This window comes from Myotis daubentonii, chromosome 13 (genome assembly GCF_963259705.1).
Source record: "Myotis daubentonii chromosome 13, mMyoDau2.1, whole genome shotgun sequence".
Taxonomy (NCBI): domain Eukaryota; kingdom Metazoa; phylum Chordata; class Mammalia; order Chiroptera; family Vespertilionidae; genus Myotis; species Myotis daubentonii.
The window spans coordinates 28906805-28924457 of record NC_081852.1 but is presented as its reverse complement, the minus strand read 5'-3'; the positions used below and the strand labels follow the sequence as shown (position 1 = coordinate 28924457).

The window sequence follows — 17653 nt, the reverse complement described above, 5'->3', positions numbered from 1 at the left end:
AGAAAGAAAATTAGTAAAATGTATATGAAAATCTCCTTCCTATCAGAGTCTGGGGCAAGCCGCAGGTCCTAGAGTCAAGTCCCTGCCCACCACCTGCATGCACTTAGAAAATGCAGGAGACCCAAACCCAGCCAGCCCCACCCCTATTGAGTGAGAACCAGACCTGGCTGGCCCCACCCCCGTCAAGCCCCGCCGGGTGGGGGGCACAGCCTCAGGTCCCCCGGCCTGGCGCCAGGGTGGGTGGCACAACTTGAGGTCCCCTGGCCCAGCACTGGGGCTGGGGGGACATGGCCTGAGGTCCCCCATCAAGCCCCACCAGGCAGGGGACACAGCCTGAGGTCCCTGTCAAGCCCTGCCAGGTGGGGGGCATGGCCTAAGGTCCCCCATCAAGCCCCATCAAGTGGGGGGCACAGCCTGAGGTCCCCTGTCAATGAGTTCCCTTGCCCAGGTCATGTGCCATGCAGCATCAGGTCCCTGCTGTTTGGTCATGATGTTATGGCATCCCAGCTAATTTTCATATTCCTCTATTATTATATAGACTAGAGGCCCATTGCACAAAGAGATTCATGCAATAGGCCTTCCCTTCCCCTGGCTGCCGGCACCGGTTTTCCTCCGGCACCCAGGACCCAGGCCTTTGCTCCGGCCGGAGCCTTCAGTCTTCTCTCTGCCACTTCGCCCCTACATATGCAAATTAACTGCCATATTTGTTGGGTTAATTTGCATACTCTCCTGATTGGCTGGTGAGCGTAGTGGGTGGGGGGGGGTGGTCAATTTACATGTTTGTCTATTATTAGGTAAAATTAAATTTATTTCTGTGTATTTTTCAGTTCTAATTCATTTTGTATGGAAATCTCTTCTTCAAATACATATTCTGTGTGATGTTTGTTTATATAGAGAAAAGCCATTGATTTTTTTCAGGATTTTAGATTACTTTTAACTAGGGGCCCAGTGCACAAATTCGTGCACCTTGAAAGGAACTATTCGTCTCAAGGCTGCGGTGGCACAGAAGCAGGTCTTGGCCCATTCTCCACGCTCCCGCCTGGCCCCTCCCACCGTACCCCCCCCCCAGCCCCCTGTCTGCTGGCAGCCCCTCGCACCCACCACTGCCACTCCCATGCGCTGATGCCGCTGGCCCCGTTCGCACCTGCTGATAGCATGGAATGATTAGGGCTAATGCCAGCAGTGGGTGCGAGTGGCAGCTGCTGCCACGATTGCCCCCCAGGAGCAGGACGCAGTAGAGAAGCCCTCAGGGGCAATCAGGGCTGGCAGCCACCGCTCGCACACGCTGACGGCACCGAGCGATCGGGGCCGACAATGGGCGCCAACAGCGGGTTCAAGCAGGGTCGGCGCTGGCAGCAGGTGCGAGTGCTGGGCGGGACTATGGTGCGCCAGAGCAAAGAATTTTCAGTAACCACCAGAGGCTTGCACCAGCAACTGGCCTTGGTCTGGTGCCTCCTCTCACCTGCTCCACCATCCTGCCATAGCCTATGCCCACCATGTTGCTTGCTCTGCTGCCTGCTGCCGACGCCCACCATGTTCTGCGCATGTCCCCTGGTGGTCAGCGCACATCATAGCGACTGGTTGTTCAGTTGTTCAGTTCTGCTGTTTGGTCTATTTGCATATTAGGTATATATATATATATATATACATACACACACACACACACATACATATACATATATACATATACATATATTTCCTTTGGTTTTTATGTGCTTTTTTTGGTTATTCAAGACTCAATCTTCAACAAAGAAATGATAAAATTGGCTCGTCTTTTCTAATTTCTGTACCTCTCATTTCTCTTGTATGAGTGCACCAAAAGGAAAAAAATAGTGATGTATTCGTGATACCTTTGGCTATTCAGAAATTTTACAGCTTTACATAAGAAAAGCTGTCCGTCTTTGCTTTCAGAGCTTCTGAGATTCACATCTTTCTCTGAGAGATATTTCCCATTCTGCAATGCTAAAAACACATTTCATGTTTTCTTCTAATATTTTATAGTTTTCAGTTTTACATTTAGATTCTTTAATCCATCTGGAATTTATTTCTATATATTGCGTGAGATAAAAATCTAACTTTATTTTTTCCAGATGGCTTGCAAAATTTCCCAACATCATTTATAAAATTGGTCAGTCTTTCCTCACTAGTTTGAAATGCCACTTTAGTCATACTCTAAATAGATCATTGTGGTTTTTTTTTTAAACCAGAGCTTACAATCTAAATGAAATGAATTACAGTGGAGAACAAAGATAGGTAATTCAAACAAAAAATGAACATTGAGATAAAGTTGTAAACAAACTATTTAATGTATATATAATAAAATACAAATGTCATTCATTGCAAAATAGTATAAATATGAGTAATTAAGAGAAAATATTCCTATAAAATATTCAGAGGCTGAACATCCATAAGATATAAGGTTATAGCGGTTGATTATTAAAACATTGTTTAGAATAACTCCCATCATATGAAACGTTATTTGAAGCCTAGGAGATTTAAGCATCCTCCAGCTGCCTAGTTTAACCCCAAATCAGATGTTTCTGACAGTGGATCAGAATGTCCTTTAAGTAAAAAAGCCAAGTCTGAAATTAGAAAAAGTGTAACAATCTCCTCTTATAATTCAAGATTGTTTGGTTTTTCACTTACTTCTCTGAGGCTCTGTAATATTTCAGTATCTCATTTTCCTGGCAGTTGAGTGAGCCTGGACAGAGACTTGGCCTCTTGCAATTGTTTCTTTTAACAGGAGAGTTGATTAAGAGTCATTGAGATGAAATGCCAAAGATAATAAAAGTCAGTGTTGACCTCTGAAACCTGGATGGAAATCCTAAAGCATGCACACCTACAACTCATGCCTTCCCATGGCTTTGAAAATTTGCTCTTAAGCTAATAATCAATATTATAATAGCGAATCCTGATTTTTCTTAGCCATGTCTCTCTGGTCTACAAATCCTAAGGTGCTGCTATGAACTGCTGCAAAGCCAATTGACACATTTGTATAACAAGCTCATTTTGGAAGATTAAAAAGAATGTTATTGACAATGCAAGTTTTTATTTTCGTATGTTGTCTGTATCAGCTTCAATAAAAATTAACAGAGTCATCCAAGACAAAAACAGATTACTCATCTTGCAATGCCAAGTCAGGTCCTCTGAGACCCAGCTAGGGAGGGGAACAACACCAACAAGGTGGTTGCGAGGTGAGTTTTTACACAGCACACTGTATGTAAAACATGCACACTGTATTTTCTCACAAGTGAGCTATGTTCTGAGGGAGGACATTTGATTGAGCTTTCATCAAGCAGTTAAAATACAACAATAACAAATAAATCACTTTCTTCAGTGGTTGGGGGATTGGCGTGTGTCTGTAGGGGGTGGTACAGGGGTATGGCCTGCATCACAGTATACAGATGATCTGAGGCACTTATTGCAAATTACAAGGAGACAAGTCCCAGGATGTCAACATATGGGATGTAACTGTTGTTCTAGACACTTCATAGAGAACAATTGATGTTTTCAAATATTACCATGTTTGGCAATCTACAATAAAGAAGTACAGTAACAATAACTTTTTAATTTTTCATGAGGGGTCCTAGAGATAAAACCTGGACTTAAGTTTTATTTTTAAATAAGCTAAATGAAAAGAGATTTTCTTTCTGCAATAAAAACACTAAAGTCAAAAGGGTGGGAATGCTGGCAGTTAGGTGAACAAAGGATGCCTTTGGCGGATTTTCCTGGAAAATGTTGCCGGGGCATGTTTCTGTTTTTCACCATTGATTGCTGAGATGGTTCTGGGTGCTCTTTGCCTTCTTGGGACTCCAAATGAAGCTAGACTCTGGACTTTACATTTCCAGGCCTTCGGAGGAGTGCTAATTACAAAATACTTTACTAAAACACTAGAAACTCATTCACAAAGCCAAGCCAAGTCTCAGATTTGAAAGCATTTAAAAATATCCTTGCAACAGCCCGTATTACTTTATACTCATCTATTTTTAGAGCCCCAATGTTTGTTTTGCTGGAAGAAAAAATTAAAACATGTAAAGTATGCCATGAGCAAATCTGCAGTAATAAGTAGCACATACATGTTGTGGAGGAAAACATTCACCATGAAACAGTCAACATAAAAACAGATTCTGTGGAGGCGGTTTTATAAATAGCAGCTATTATTTTGCTTTCAATTATTGTGAAGCATTTTAAATAACAAGCCCTTAAAAGTTGTCAAGTTTCTTCCTTTAGATAGATATGATTTCCTGATCTTTCATAAAATTATTATGGAAAATTATAAATGGATCCCATTAGTTTCATGTGTAATTTTACAATCATATTGTTAAAATTAGAAACACATGGGAGAAAAGAAAGAAATAGGAACATGATATTAGGCACTGAAGGAGCCAATAATTGGGAATTATTCATTTCTCTATATAAAAACAAAAAATGCCTATGGAACGTTTAATCAAATCTTTTGAACAGATGTCATGCCATAGAGATTTATAGATCAAATTGTTCCAATTAATTGCCATTAAGTCCCACCCACCTTAGGGACATACCCTGCCTTATCTTTAGCAGGGTCTCTTTGAGTTCCTGAGCATAGTAACAGGAGGAACTGTGTTTTGAACCCCAAAAGGACAGTTTGGCACTGTTTGCCTCATATAATTACTGTGATACAGCCAGGTAAATTTTCCCACTGTATCTTTAAAAGCAAACATTGTTTTAGTATATGTGCTGCCGAAGCAAGCACAAAAGCAAACATTGTTTTAAAAGGTTCTGAATCACCTCCATCTGAAATGTATAGCAGTGTATAAAGGAAAAGTGTGACTATGACAATATTGGGGAAATGAACTCTTAACGCAGGGCAGAAAGGTGAATTTCCCGATTTCCACAATGCTGTGCCACACAACTTCTGACCCCATCACTAATCAAGGGCTGCTGGCAGTGTGTAGAACTGATGTAAGCCCTGTCCCCAACATCTTCCCTGGGACCAGAGGCCATCTCCAGCAGTGGCAGTTCAGACTGCTGGCAGGCACCAGAAACTAGGGTCACCCTTAAAGGGCCTGTAGCCCCGATCCGCACTGCTGCAGTGCTTACTTGCGCCAGCCCACATGAGTGGACTTGGCTATGCAGAAAACGTCGACGTGCAGTTAAGAAAATACTGACAAATGCCGCCAATCACGCTCCGAGTGGAATTTGTGACTTCGCGACATTACCAGTATTTCCTGCCTCGCAACCGGTGGATCTGTAACTGAAATGGCTTGCTGTGAATTTTGCAGTGCCCCAGCCAGAAGCGATAAAATTTCTGTAAGAGCATATGCGCCATGACAGAATGCCACATCAGCCCAGAAGAATGATTTTCCCGGGAAGGTCTGTGCAGAGAAGCTGGGCAGAGATTTTCACTGTTTCCAGCCCCCAGTGAGGTAATGTTAAAGGCACATTTTCCTTTATTGGTTCTGCATTCACTGAATGTAGTTTTTTTCTCTTTTTTTTAATGTCAGAGGGACATTGCAGAAAAGATCAGATGAGACAGTCTGACAATGGAGCCAAGGTTGAAAGCTCCTCTGTTTTCAGGTAACAGCCCCGGACGGTTTGTCTGCACTCAGTCTCTTGAGGGCATGTCGTTGTAACCCTGCCCATAGCTTGTCAGACAGTTCAAGACAAACAAATCACTTAGTTGTTGAACAACTATAACATCTGATACCATCACACAAATTGTAACAATAGCCACTAATCAAAGTTCTTTTCATTCAGTTTAAGAAAGAGAACTTCTCAGCTTTGGCTTGATTACCTAAAAGTAAAAGCCTTTCAAAGTGAAAGGCAACAAGCATTTATTTGAGATCAATAAAAAAAAGCTCCTCAGAATGCATTGATTCAGGCCGAAGCCCAAATCGTGCTCTGATTAGGAGACAATGGCAAAGGGTATTTATGAGAAAGGAAAAGGGAACAATTACATCAATAGAAGAGAGGCCTTTCTATTGGTGCAGATAACATAGTGCCACTTATTCGAAAAATGTTTTTGATTTTTGGTCAGGTAGCCATCAGTCCGGTAGTCAAAATACCTACTTTCTTACTATCCTTGCAAACACTTCTTTGGGACACGTGGTTGCGTTAGGCTCGGTCCAGAGGCTGTTTGGTCCTGTGTTAACATCCCAAAGTGTGAGGCACGTGACCTGCAAGGCAGTTCCTCTGGCCTGGCAGCTCCTGCCCCGTTTCAGAGTGGCTCTGCTTATATCATTTTGACGGGTTCAGGCCCCTTTTTGTTGTTCTTTTGAAAATTACTACATGTAAGGTTTAGAAGAACAGAGGGAGGTTCTGTTCGTAAGAAGAACTGGGGCGTCAAGCATGCGGCTGCCCATAACGAACTACGGGGTGGGGGGCGAATCCTCCGAGGCGCCTGGCGAGGCTCGCAAAGGCACAGCCATGCCCTCCTGGGAGCCACCCTCCCAGGCCCCAGGGGAGACCCCGCTCTCCAGGGGCTCGGCAGGGCCGCACCGCTCTCCTTTCAGGACCTCTGGCTGCCTTCGCAGAGAGGCACGGGCGCCCAGTGCCAGGACAACCAGGCGGTAGAGGTGTAACATCACCACGAGGAAGTTCTTTACCGCAAAGAACACCAGCATCTGGTTGAAAACTTTGTAATAGGCCATCAGTACGAGACGCACGATGAGGAAGGGACCGTCTTGTATGAAGACGCTGATTCCAATGTTCCACAGATCGGCACTGTATTGGCAAAAGAACAGGCTGGGGAACCCCCTCGCCCTCAGAGACAAGGGGCACACGACATGCTGAACTGAAAACACAAGACACACCAATTAATGCATCTCTCTGAAACGTCAGAAAGGAAGACAAGAATGAAATGGGAACAAGTCTCCAACACTGGGTGCCCTCCTAGTTCATGACTGAGAGTGACTGGGATTTCATTCAGTCTGAACAGGGGAAACATCCTTGGTCATTGTATATGCAACGATATGCTATGTTTCCAATAAAGCACACCAAAGACAGCCAGTCCTCTAGTTTATGTGCATGTTAGCAATTCAGATCACCTTCCAGTCCTCACACTGGGAAAAGCACAATTAACCAGGATAGAGAGACTCGAGAACAGAGGAAACCACCACATTAGTCCCTGGGTCTGCAGTGTGGGGAGGCTGCACAGCGGGTGCCCTGGGCCTCCTCAGGGGGCCTGGCTGCCTCTCCTTGGCTTCCTCATTCTTTGGCAGGAAGATGCTGGGCAAGTTCATCTGCCTGAGTCTCATTTTCCTGCTTTGAAAAATGGGATAACAATGACATCTGTGAGGAGAAAGTCGCCATCTCACTGATTCTTGTTTGTTTCCATTAGAATAACATCCTTGGCTCCTTTCTCCTCTCTCACATTATCTTCTCGGGATAATGAGTGACTTTGCTGACTGCCAAGTCTGGAGATGCAACAGAGTAAGCATGACCCGGAACCTTCGGCCTCTTCTCCTTGAGAGCTACCTACTTATGGATTGACTTACTTAATCCTCTGTGTACATTGTGTTGTGAAAATTCAAGCACTTATATTCAAATTCAAACTTAACTCCTGTTCAACATATTTTTCTAATGGTGGTGAAAAAACGAAAAACATAGCCATTGTTATTTTGTCTAATTCCTTATGGTTTTGTTTCACAGTTTACAAGAAAAACTGGATATAATTACTGATTTTCCAGTTGAATAAAATGAGGTCTAATCAACAAATGAACCTTTTTGTTTTAATTTCTAAAATGTGAATTTAATTTAGGGTCAAGGGCAGAAAATAATCCTTTAATAATAATGAAGCCTTCCATTTGGAGCTTTCAAACAAAGAATGCCTGTCTGCTAAAGCCTGCAAATATTATGAAGCTGCTTTGATATGAACATAATGTTGTTCCCTGGAAAATACAATAGTAATTTAGTCAGAAGTAACATTTGGTCTTTGTTTTTCAAACAGCTGCATAACATTATCACCCTCTGAAAGTTTACACAATTTCTTTCTTAAATAATTTTTTTTTTAGCAAGGCTATAAACCATAAGATATGGGAGGGTGAGGACCAGCAGATTGAAAGACAATAAACAACAACAACAAAAGATCAATAATAGTCTTCCCAAAGAAGTGAGAGTCAGGAAAAGGCTCCCAGCGGACTTCTGAAGAGTATTATTGTTCCATATGTAGAGTGATGGTGCCTAATATTCTGTCCAAAGACACCAGCCAATTAATGGGTATAGGACACCTTGCAGGGCACATTATGCCAAAACCTCTCTCTATCTCCTTTTCTCTCTCCCTCTCCCTGTCCCTCTTCCTCTCCCTCTCTTGTGTGTGTGTGTGTGTGTTTGTGTATGTGTGTGCGCATGTGTGTGTGTGTTATTGGCATACATTTGTTTGTTTGTAATTATTAACTGGTAATTAGGTTTTTGGTATTTCCAAAAAGCTACAGCCACTCTTTCCATCTATCCTAGTGACAATTTTGTTTCAGAAACGTAGATGCTAAGGTTTAAAATGACCCCTGAAATGTCTAGGCCTATCAAAGTGAGCCAAAAAAAGATGCAGAAAATTTTATTTTTTTATGTTTATTTTATTGAATTTATTGGTGTTACATCGGTTAATAAAAGTATATAGGTTTCAGGTGTACGATTCTTTGCTACATCATCTGTATATGGTATTGTGTGTTCACCACCCAGTCAACTCTACTCCCATCACTATTTATTCCCCCTTTACTTTCTTCTACCTCTCCCCACCCCCTTTTCCTTCTAATAATCACTATTTTCTGTGTCAATGTATTCTTTTTTTCTTTGCTCAGTTCCTTCATCTTCTCACCCATTCCCCCAGTCCCTCCTCTCTGACAGTTGACAGTCTAGTCTCTGTCTCTCTAAGTCTGCTTCTATTATGTTTGTTAGTTTATTTTGTTCATTAGATTCCACATATAAATGAAATCTGCAGATGGCTTTCCTAAGTTTTAATCAACTTTTCATCTAAACTGAACTGGAACTAACACTGAGATATCAAAAGATAAAAATGATAATTCTCTTAAATGCCTCCTTAGCTCTATTATAATTTATGATCAGGAGTTGTAATTTTCTGTTTCATTGAGAAAACATCAAGACACTTACCTGCCAGGTCAAGTGGAAACTGCAGCATGCTCCAGGTCCAAATACAAAGGATGCCGTAGACTAGGCTAGGGTTATTCCTAGAATGCAGACACATTTTAAATTAGCAATTAAAATATGATCACATTCAGGAAGGAGAACTCTTTTCTCTTTCTTCTCATATTTTAGTATACCCTAATAAGTCTTACTATATTTTGCTGATATAATAAATCCATGAAAAATCCATGCATAATTACAATGGAATAATGTAAAAGATGGGGGAAAACACAGAGTCAGAAAGGTTGGCCTTGACCACCACATGTGCCAACATCTGTGTGAATTATGGCAAAGCCATGTTGCTGTCTTTAGTTTTGCAAAATCATGCCAACATTAAAGGAGAGAAAATCTGGGGGAAATGTTTGGTGTTGACCTGGAAACTCAGAGGGCTGATATGAAGAAATTTCAAGGAGAAAAAGTGAAAATTCTTCTAAGATCCTAAGATTCAAACTTTAAAATACATCTCAAAAGTGCTAGATGATGCCCAACAAGTAAAAGCTCAGCATTAAAAGAAAGCTATCCTCATTTGGAAAACAAGTGGCGAGATAAATCCAATTATCAAAGATTTACACCAGATGTTAGAATGTAAGTCAAGGAACATGACTGTTTTATATACCTCTGTATCCTCAGTGCCTAGAATAGTGCCTGGCCAATAATAGACACTCACCAAATATCTATGGAAGAAACTTTTGAATGTACAAAAGAAGGACCCACACTTGGCAAATATACAAATGTCCTAGATCTAGAAGAATAGTCTGGAAGACTAAAGTCATAAAGAATAGAGGTTACAAAAATACAAAACATATTTCAAAGTATCAAAGTCACTTTTTTTTTTTTTAGCAAAAATATCAGTGATCATTTTCAGGTTAGTGATGTAATAACAGATCTTGTTGCCAACTTCCCTGTCAAGAGGGGTTTTCAGATTGAAGAGAGAGAGGGAGAAAAAAAAAGCATCAGAGAAGAGAAATTGAAATCAAACTACATGAGGTGATTGTAAGGAATACCTTTAAATGCTTCAAGTATTGAGTGGATCAAAAATTAGATCTCAAAACTCAGAGAGAGTTTCTAAATGAGAATTCTAAGCCATCGTTATCTGTCTTGGCAGTTAATGGCGGAGACAAGGTGGTAACAAAATAAATAAATAAATAAATAAATAATTGAAGTTCTAACTTTCAAAATGAAGCAGAAGGATATCTTAAACTACAAAAGACACACTTACTATTAATCCTTAGTTAGATTATAGGTGACTGTTTAAAAGATTTCTGAGAGCCCTTATGGAAGACAGTAATTTTGAGGAGTCAGCACTGGTAACCTAAGAATAATTAGCACTCAACTATGATTATTTTCTCTCTCTTTTAAATAGAAGTAGGGAAAAATAGGGAGAACATGAGGAACACCAAGATGGCGGCATAGGTTAACGCCTGAGTTTGCTGCCTCGAACAACCACTTCAAAAAAAACAACTAAAAGACGGAATGGACATCACCCAGAACCACAGGAACGCTGGCTGAGTGGAAGTCCTACAACTAGGAGGAAAGAGAAACGCATACCGAGACTAAGAGGAGGCGCAGTGCTGAAGTCAAATACTAAGGTGCGGAGTGCATGCAGAGCGGGCTGGTGGCTGAGGGCGCAGTTGGCGTTTTCAATCAGGAGGGAGTCGCGACTCTGAGCTCCAGATCCGGGTGAGTCTTTAGGGACCCAGACTCAAACAGGAGAAGCGGGACTGTCTGGCTTTGGTCAGAACTCGAAGGCAGCTTTCTCTCCGAGGTTTGCAGTGGTTGCTGGGACTCAGAGAGGCAGAGCCCCTGGGGACAGGACTGAGAGCAGCCATAACTGCTTGCTCAGGCCCACCCTGTTGATCCCGTGTGACCCGCTCTGCCCAAGCCCTGCACAGAGGCATTTGCCGGATAGCCTCAGGCAAAGGCTAGATTAGCACCTCCCTAGAGGACAGAAGCTGATTCTCACAGCCAGTTGGCCTGGAGGTCAAATCCCCGCCAGTATTACCGACAACAATCTAGGCTTAACTACAACAAGACTGCGCATAAAGACCACTAGGAGTTGCACCAAGAAAGCATAAAAAATGTGGAGACAAAGAAACAGGACGCAGATGTCAGAAATGGAAGATATAGAGCTCAAACCACACTTTTAAGGTCTTTCAATAATTTTCTAAAAACTGCCGATAAATGTAGTGAGATCCTCAAGAAATCTGATGAGACCCTCGATGTTGTGATAAAGAACCAACTAGAAATTAAGCATACACTGACTGAAATAAAGAATATTATACAGACACCCGACAGCAGACCAGAGGAGCGCAAGAATCAAGTCAAAGAATTGAAATGTGAAGAAGCAAAAAACACCCAACTGGAAAAGCAAAATGAAAAAAGAATCCGAAAATACGAAGATAGTGTAAGGAGTCTCTGGGACAGCTTCAAGCGTACAAACATCAGAATTATAGGGGTGCCAGAAGATGAGAGAGAGCAAGATATTGAAAACCTATTTGAAGAAATAATGACAGAAAACTTCCCCCACCTGGTGAAAGAAATAGACTTACAGGTCCAGGAAGCGCAGAGAACCCCAAACAAAAGGAATCCAAAGAGGACCACACCAAGACACATCATCATTAAAATGCCAAGAGCAAAAGACAAAGAGAGAATCTTAAAAGCAGCAAGAGAAAGAAACTCAGTTACCTACAAGGGAATACCCATACGACTGTCAGCTGATTTCTCAACAGAAACTTTGCAGGCCAAAAGGGAGTGGCAAGAAATATTCAAAGTGATGAATGCCAAGAACCTACAACCAAGATTACTTTATCCAGCAAAGCTATCATTCAGAATTGAAGGTCAGATAAAGAGCTTCACAGATAAGGAAAAGCTAAAGGAGTTCATCACCACCAAACCAGTATTATATGAAATGCTGAAAGGTATCCTTTAAGAAGAGGAAGAGGAAGAAAAAGGTAAAGGTACAAATTATGAACAACAAATATACATCTATCAACAAGTGAATCTAAGAATCAAGTGAATAAATAATCTCATGAACAGAATGAACTGATGATTATAATAGAATCAGGGACATAGAAATGGAATGGACTGACTATTCTTGGGGGGGAAAAGGGGTGTGGGAGATGCGGGAAGAGACTGGACAAAAATCGTGCACCTATGGATGAGGACAGTGGGTGGGGAGTGAGGGCGGAGGGTGGGGCGGGAACTGGGAGGAGGGGAGTTATGGGGGGAAAAAAGAGGAACAAATGTAATAATCTGAACAATAAAGATTTAATTAAAAAAATAAATAGAAGTAGGATTACCAGGCAGGTAATGATATATAAATTAATAATTGACATTGGGATTTTACCAAAGCTTAGGAAAAGACTCTCATAGTGTTCCCATTAACAAGATTAAGAAATATTTTGGGTATGAGTATAGTTAGGTGGCGTCCTAACTGCGTAAAATGACTCTCCAAAGGGAGCTCTCTAATGGGTTGCTGCAGGCTCTGCCTTTGATCCTGTTCTACTTTGTATTTCATCAATGACTTGGTTGCCAACATTGATGGAAGTCTTCCCATATGCACATACGACATGGAGGTTGGATGGGAAGCTAAAATTCCAGGAGACATGGTCAGGACCCCAAAAGATCTTGACTGGATAATCTAGAATAGGATGAAAGAGGTAGCATTTCACAGAAACAGTCATAAAAACACTCAAATATGTTTCCTTACTATTATCTAATTATGAGTGTACAGTGCTACATGATTTATGATTTTCCAAAATCAAATACAATCATAAGTTGCTTTACAAGAAGAATAAAGACTAGCATTTTAAGTGGAAATGCCTAAGGAGCACAATCAATTACTTTTCCTTCTTTGCAATGTCAATGTCTATCTATAGTAGACCTTCAACAAGTACCTGCATATGTAAATAATTTTGCTTATAGGGTCTGAACTATGTGCAGGCAGTTTTCTAAGTGTTTAACTCTATGATCACACGTCATCCTAATAACAACTCTACATAGTACATACACTATTTTTCTTACTTGACCAGTGGGGAAACTGAGGCATACAGAGTTGAAGAAACTTGTTTGAAGTCATGTGATTGTAAGTGGTGAGTGCATAAGTCAAAACTCAATAGCTGATTTCAGCATCCACCCCTTCAACCATTATACTATACTATTTCCATGAAGGAAATGGAAAGTTTTACTCCTGTTCTATTCTACAATGTTAAGAATATATCTGAAATATTATATGTTGTGCTTTGTTTTAGGAGAAAGAATTAAAAACTTTTTGGTTCAAAGGAGAGGAACAGTATGGTAGATAACTCAGAGCCATGTTATATGTGGAATAGTTCAAGAAACTGAAAACTAGAGAAGATTCCTTTAAAACTTTATTTCATACATTTTAAAGGGCTATCATGTGGGAAATAAATTAAACTTATTTCTTGTGACTTCAGGGAGCCAATTCAGGTTGAAAGGACTTCAGTTGCACCTATAAGAATCCAAATTTCATCCGAATAGAGGAAAATTCTTTCTAATAATATTAACTTAAAATAGAATAACCTGCCCCTGGGGTAGTGTGTTCTCTGTTAGCAAAAATTTCAAAGAAAGGCTGGACAAAACTTATTGAGAAATTTTTGGAAAGGATTTTATAATAGATGTAAAATAAGTGGTCACTTTTGAAGTTTCTTCGAATCCAAAACTTTAATAATTCTACCAAAAACTCATGTACAATTTTTCTTTAAGGCAGCAGAAAGTGTTGGGAAAACATAAGCTCTAGTACTAGGTTGCTCGAGTTCAAATACTAGCTCCACCCTCACCAGAGAGATCTGGGCCTCCAATCCCAGACTGATCATTAACTAGCTACATGAATATGAAGAACTAACTTAACAATGATATGCTATAGTATACCCATCTTTGACATGAAGGTAACAATAATAGCTATTGTATTTTATATGATATTTTTATTAAGTATGTTGCTTAAATACATTAAACATATAAAGCTCTCCATATAAATACTCCGTAAAGACTATGAAAGATCACTATAACTTAGTTACTGCCTTTATTTTCATTTGAGCTTGAGACTTTCTCAACTTCTCTTACCTGTCACTGTTCAGCTTAAAAAATGATGGAAATGCCCATCCAGCATAGCTTAGCTTTTGAGCATCGACCTATGAACCAGGAAGTCATGGTTCAATTCCGTGTCGGGGCACATAACCAGGTTGTGAGCTCAATCCCCAGTGTGGGGCATGCAGGAGGCAGCCATTCAATGATTTTCTCTCATCATTGATGCTTCTATCCCTCTCTCTCTTCCTTCCTCTCAGAAATTAATAAAAATATTTTTAAAGTAAAATATATTTTTTAAAAATGATTTAAATGATAGTATCTACTTCATAGTGTTATTATAAAAACTAAATAACTTATCACAACTAAAGTCCTTAGAACAGTGCTTGGAACACAGCAAATAATAAATAAATATTATCTAGTAGTCATATTTTTTTATGTGAACATACTTCTTAAATTCTTCGTGTTTTATTTTTATTATACAAAATAGGGATAAAAAATATACTAACCCTAGCCCTAAGTAACCCAAATTCTAATCCTAAAATAATGAATGCATGTTTTTTGCATATGCAAGTTTTATTTGAGCACACACAAAATAAGGGAGAATGTGTGTGCTGAGAAACTTATTAGTAAAGTTATTAAAATAACTTTGAAAATGATGGCTAGATAATTTTTGAAGCAGACAAATTTGTATTATTAAATCAAACAGTAAAAGTTACTCAGAAAGGTTAAAGGTTAGGATATAAATAAATCACTGAATTTAAATGGCAAACACTCAAAAAATTGTACAGGAATTTTGGAATGAATTTGTCCAACATTATCTGCATTATGTAACTGTCTCCCGCAATTGTCTTGCCCTATTTTCTCATGTATAATCTGTCTCCATAAATGTCAACTGAAAAGCATGTAAGCAGACAATGGACTCTATTCATAAAGAGACAAAGGCTCTGGAGTCGTATAATTGTAGATGTGAGCATCATCACTTCTATACTTGGAAAACTGAGTAGGTAAAAGACTGGAATTTGGTGCATCAGTGCACCATATCTATTAAGTGATAAAAATAAAAATAAAGTCATACCTTACTAATTTGTTTAACTATTTCTGTTTGGAAGTATAAATATTCCTGTAGATAAAAGACAATCAATGAATAAAATTCATCTTGCTTTTACAAACAAACCTCTTGGAGAGGTGGAAGATAAAGGAGAGAGAGAGAAAAAAAAAACCACAAGAAAATGAAATCATTAATTTAGCCTGGAAGAAATGTTTCACCAGGCAAAAAGAGCCAAATAAAAGGAAAATAGTGTAAACATAAGAAAACCCTCCTTTGTGTGGTCAGATACTCAGAGTAAAGTAACAGTAATGCTATCAGAACATATTTGTTCTTTTTAATAAATGATCTATGCTCAGAAAAAACTGAATAGACTGATCACCAAAGATGTAAGATGTAATGATGACTTAACTCTTCCTGGCAATGACATTGAAATTCAGACTTGTTACAGTGTTGGAGGGTGGCTGTAGCAGAATGAGAAAGTCAGCAAATTCTCTCCCCAACAAACATACCTAACGCTGGACAAATTGTTTAAAAAAAAAAAAACAAACAAAACAAAAACCACTTTACATCTCTGGATTATAAATAGAGTAACATTTGTTCATGAAAATCTGGTAGAACTTTAGTTATGAGCAGTGGAGTCTGAGGCACTCTTGCCCATGGGATGTTCCCATATTCTTCCAGCTCAGCTATGTCAAAGACAATTTGGACCCAACCGAGTTAATAAGGCAAGGAAGACTGTATTCAAGACTGTTGCAATAGTGGAGAGAGACTGAATTCACCCCTACTGAAACAAAAGACAGGAGAGATGTTAAGCACTGGGTGAACTAGTGTAGAGAGGGAAAAGCAGTGTAAGACCTGTACATTAAAAATTACAAAGCACCCCTGGCCGATGTGGCTCAGAGATTAAGGTGTTGGCCTTCCCTGGCACCGAAGGTTCATGGGTGCCATTCCTGGTCAAGGGCATATACCTGGGTTACGGGTTAATTCCTGGGCCTGATTGGGGTACACGAAGGAGGCAACCAATCATTGTGTCTCTCTCACATCAATCTCTCTCTCTCTTTCTCTCTCCCTCCTTTCCATTCTCTCTCTAAAAAAAACAATGGAAAAAATAGCCTTGGGTGAGGATTAATAAAAAATTTTATAGAGCATTGTTGAAAAATATTAAGGAGCATTTTAATAAAATATGAGATAATGTCTTCCATAGATTGGAAGATAATATTAAGATGTCATTTCTTCACAAATTGATGCTTAGATTTAATACAGTTCTTATCAAAACTCCCACAGATTTTTTTGTAGAATTTGACAAACTGATTATAAAAATTTATGGAAATAAAAAGGACCTAGAGTAGCCAAAACAATTTTTAAAAAGAACAATGTTAGAAGACTTACAGAATTCAGTTCCAAAACTTTCCATAACACTCTAGTAATCACAATAATGGGGTACTGGCATAAAAATAGACATATAGAGCTATAGAACCCAATAGAATGTCCATAAAAAAAACCCAAACTCTTACGTATGTGATCAGTTGACAAAGATGCCAGAGCAATTTAATAGGGAATGAATAGTCTATTCAACAAATGGTGCTAAGAGGATTGGTCCTAGCTGGGGGAAAAAATAGTACTGGAACAATGCCCAAAACAAAACAAGACAAAAATGAACTTAGAACCTTACCTCATGTTACCCCTCCACCAAAAGAAATAAGTAAAAATATTACAGAGGAGAATATTTCTAATTTTAGGTGAGGAAAATATGTTTTAGATATGACACCCAACGTACTATATAAAAGAAAAAATATAGATACATGGGACTATATCAAAACTTTTTAAAGTGTTCTTCAAATGACATCTATACTAATGAAAGGGTAATATGCTAATTAGACCAGACGTCTTCCAGACATCCTTACAGATGTCCTTCTGGACAAAGCCACGGTGGCGGTGGCGGGGGCCGAGGCAGAGGCGGTTAGAGGTGATAAGGCCAGCAGGGGAAAGCAGTTAGGGGTGATCAGGCAGGCAGAGGAGAGCAGTTAGTAGTGATCAGGCCAGCAGGGGTGAGCAGTTAGGGGTGATCAGGCAGGCAGGCAGGCAGGTGAGCAGTTAGGAGCAAGCGGTCCCAGATTGTGAGAGGGATGTCTGATTGCCAATTTCAGACATCCCCCGAAGGATCCTAGATTGGAGAGGGTGCAGGCCAGGCTGAGGGATCCCCCCGCCCCCCAACATGCACAAATTTCATGCACTGGGCCTCTACTTAAATAATAAAAAACAATATGCTGGGAGAAAACATTTACATTTATACATATAATAAAGGATTTGTATCCAGAATATATAAATAACTCATAACTCGATAATAATAAAAAATCAATCCAATGAAAAATGGGCAAAAATTTGAACAGATACTTTACAAAGGAAGATATATGAAAGTCTAATCAGCACATGGAAAGATGC

The 17653-nt window shown here is 39.8% G+C and overlaps 1 protein-coding gene across 1 annotated transcript in view; it reads right to left on the bottom strand.

The window, feature by feature from the left end:
• Positions 1–4752: 4752 nt before the first annotated feature.
• The window catches only part of TMEM26 (transmembrane protein 26), a 41493-nt gene continuing 28592 nt past the window's right edge, over positions 4753–17653 (bottom strand). Inside the window, exons 5-6 of the mRNA XM_059662616.1 lie at positions 9085–9161; positions 4753–6772 (exon numbers count right to left, since the gene is read on the bottom strand). Of these exons, the coding sequence (XP_059518599.1) occupies positions 6348–6772; positions 9085–9161 (502 nt within the window). The 3' untranslated portion in view covers positions 4753–6347. The remainder of the gene's footprint in view (positions 6773–9084; positions 9162–17653) is intronic.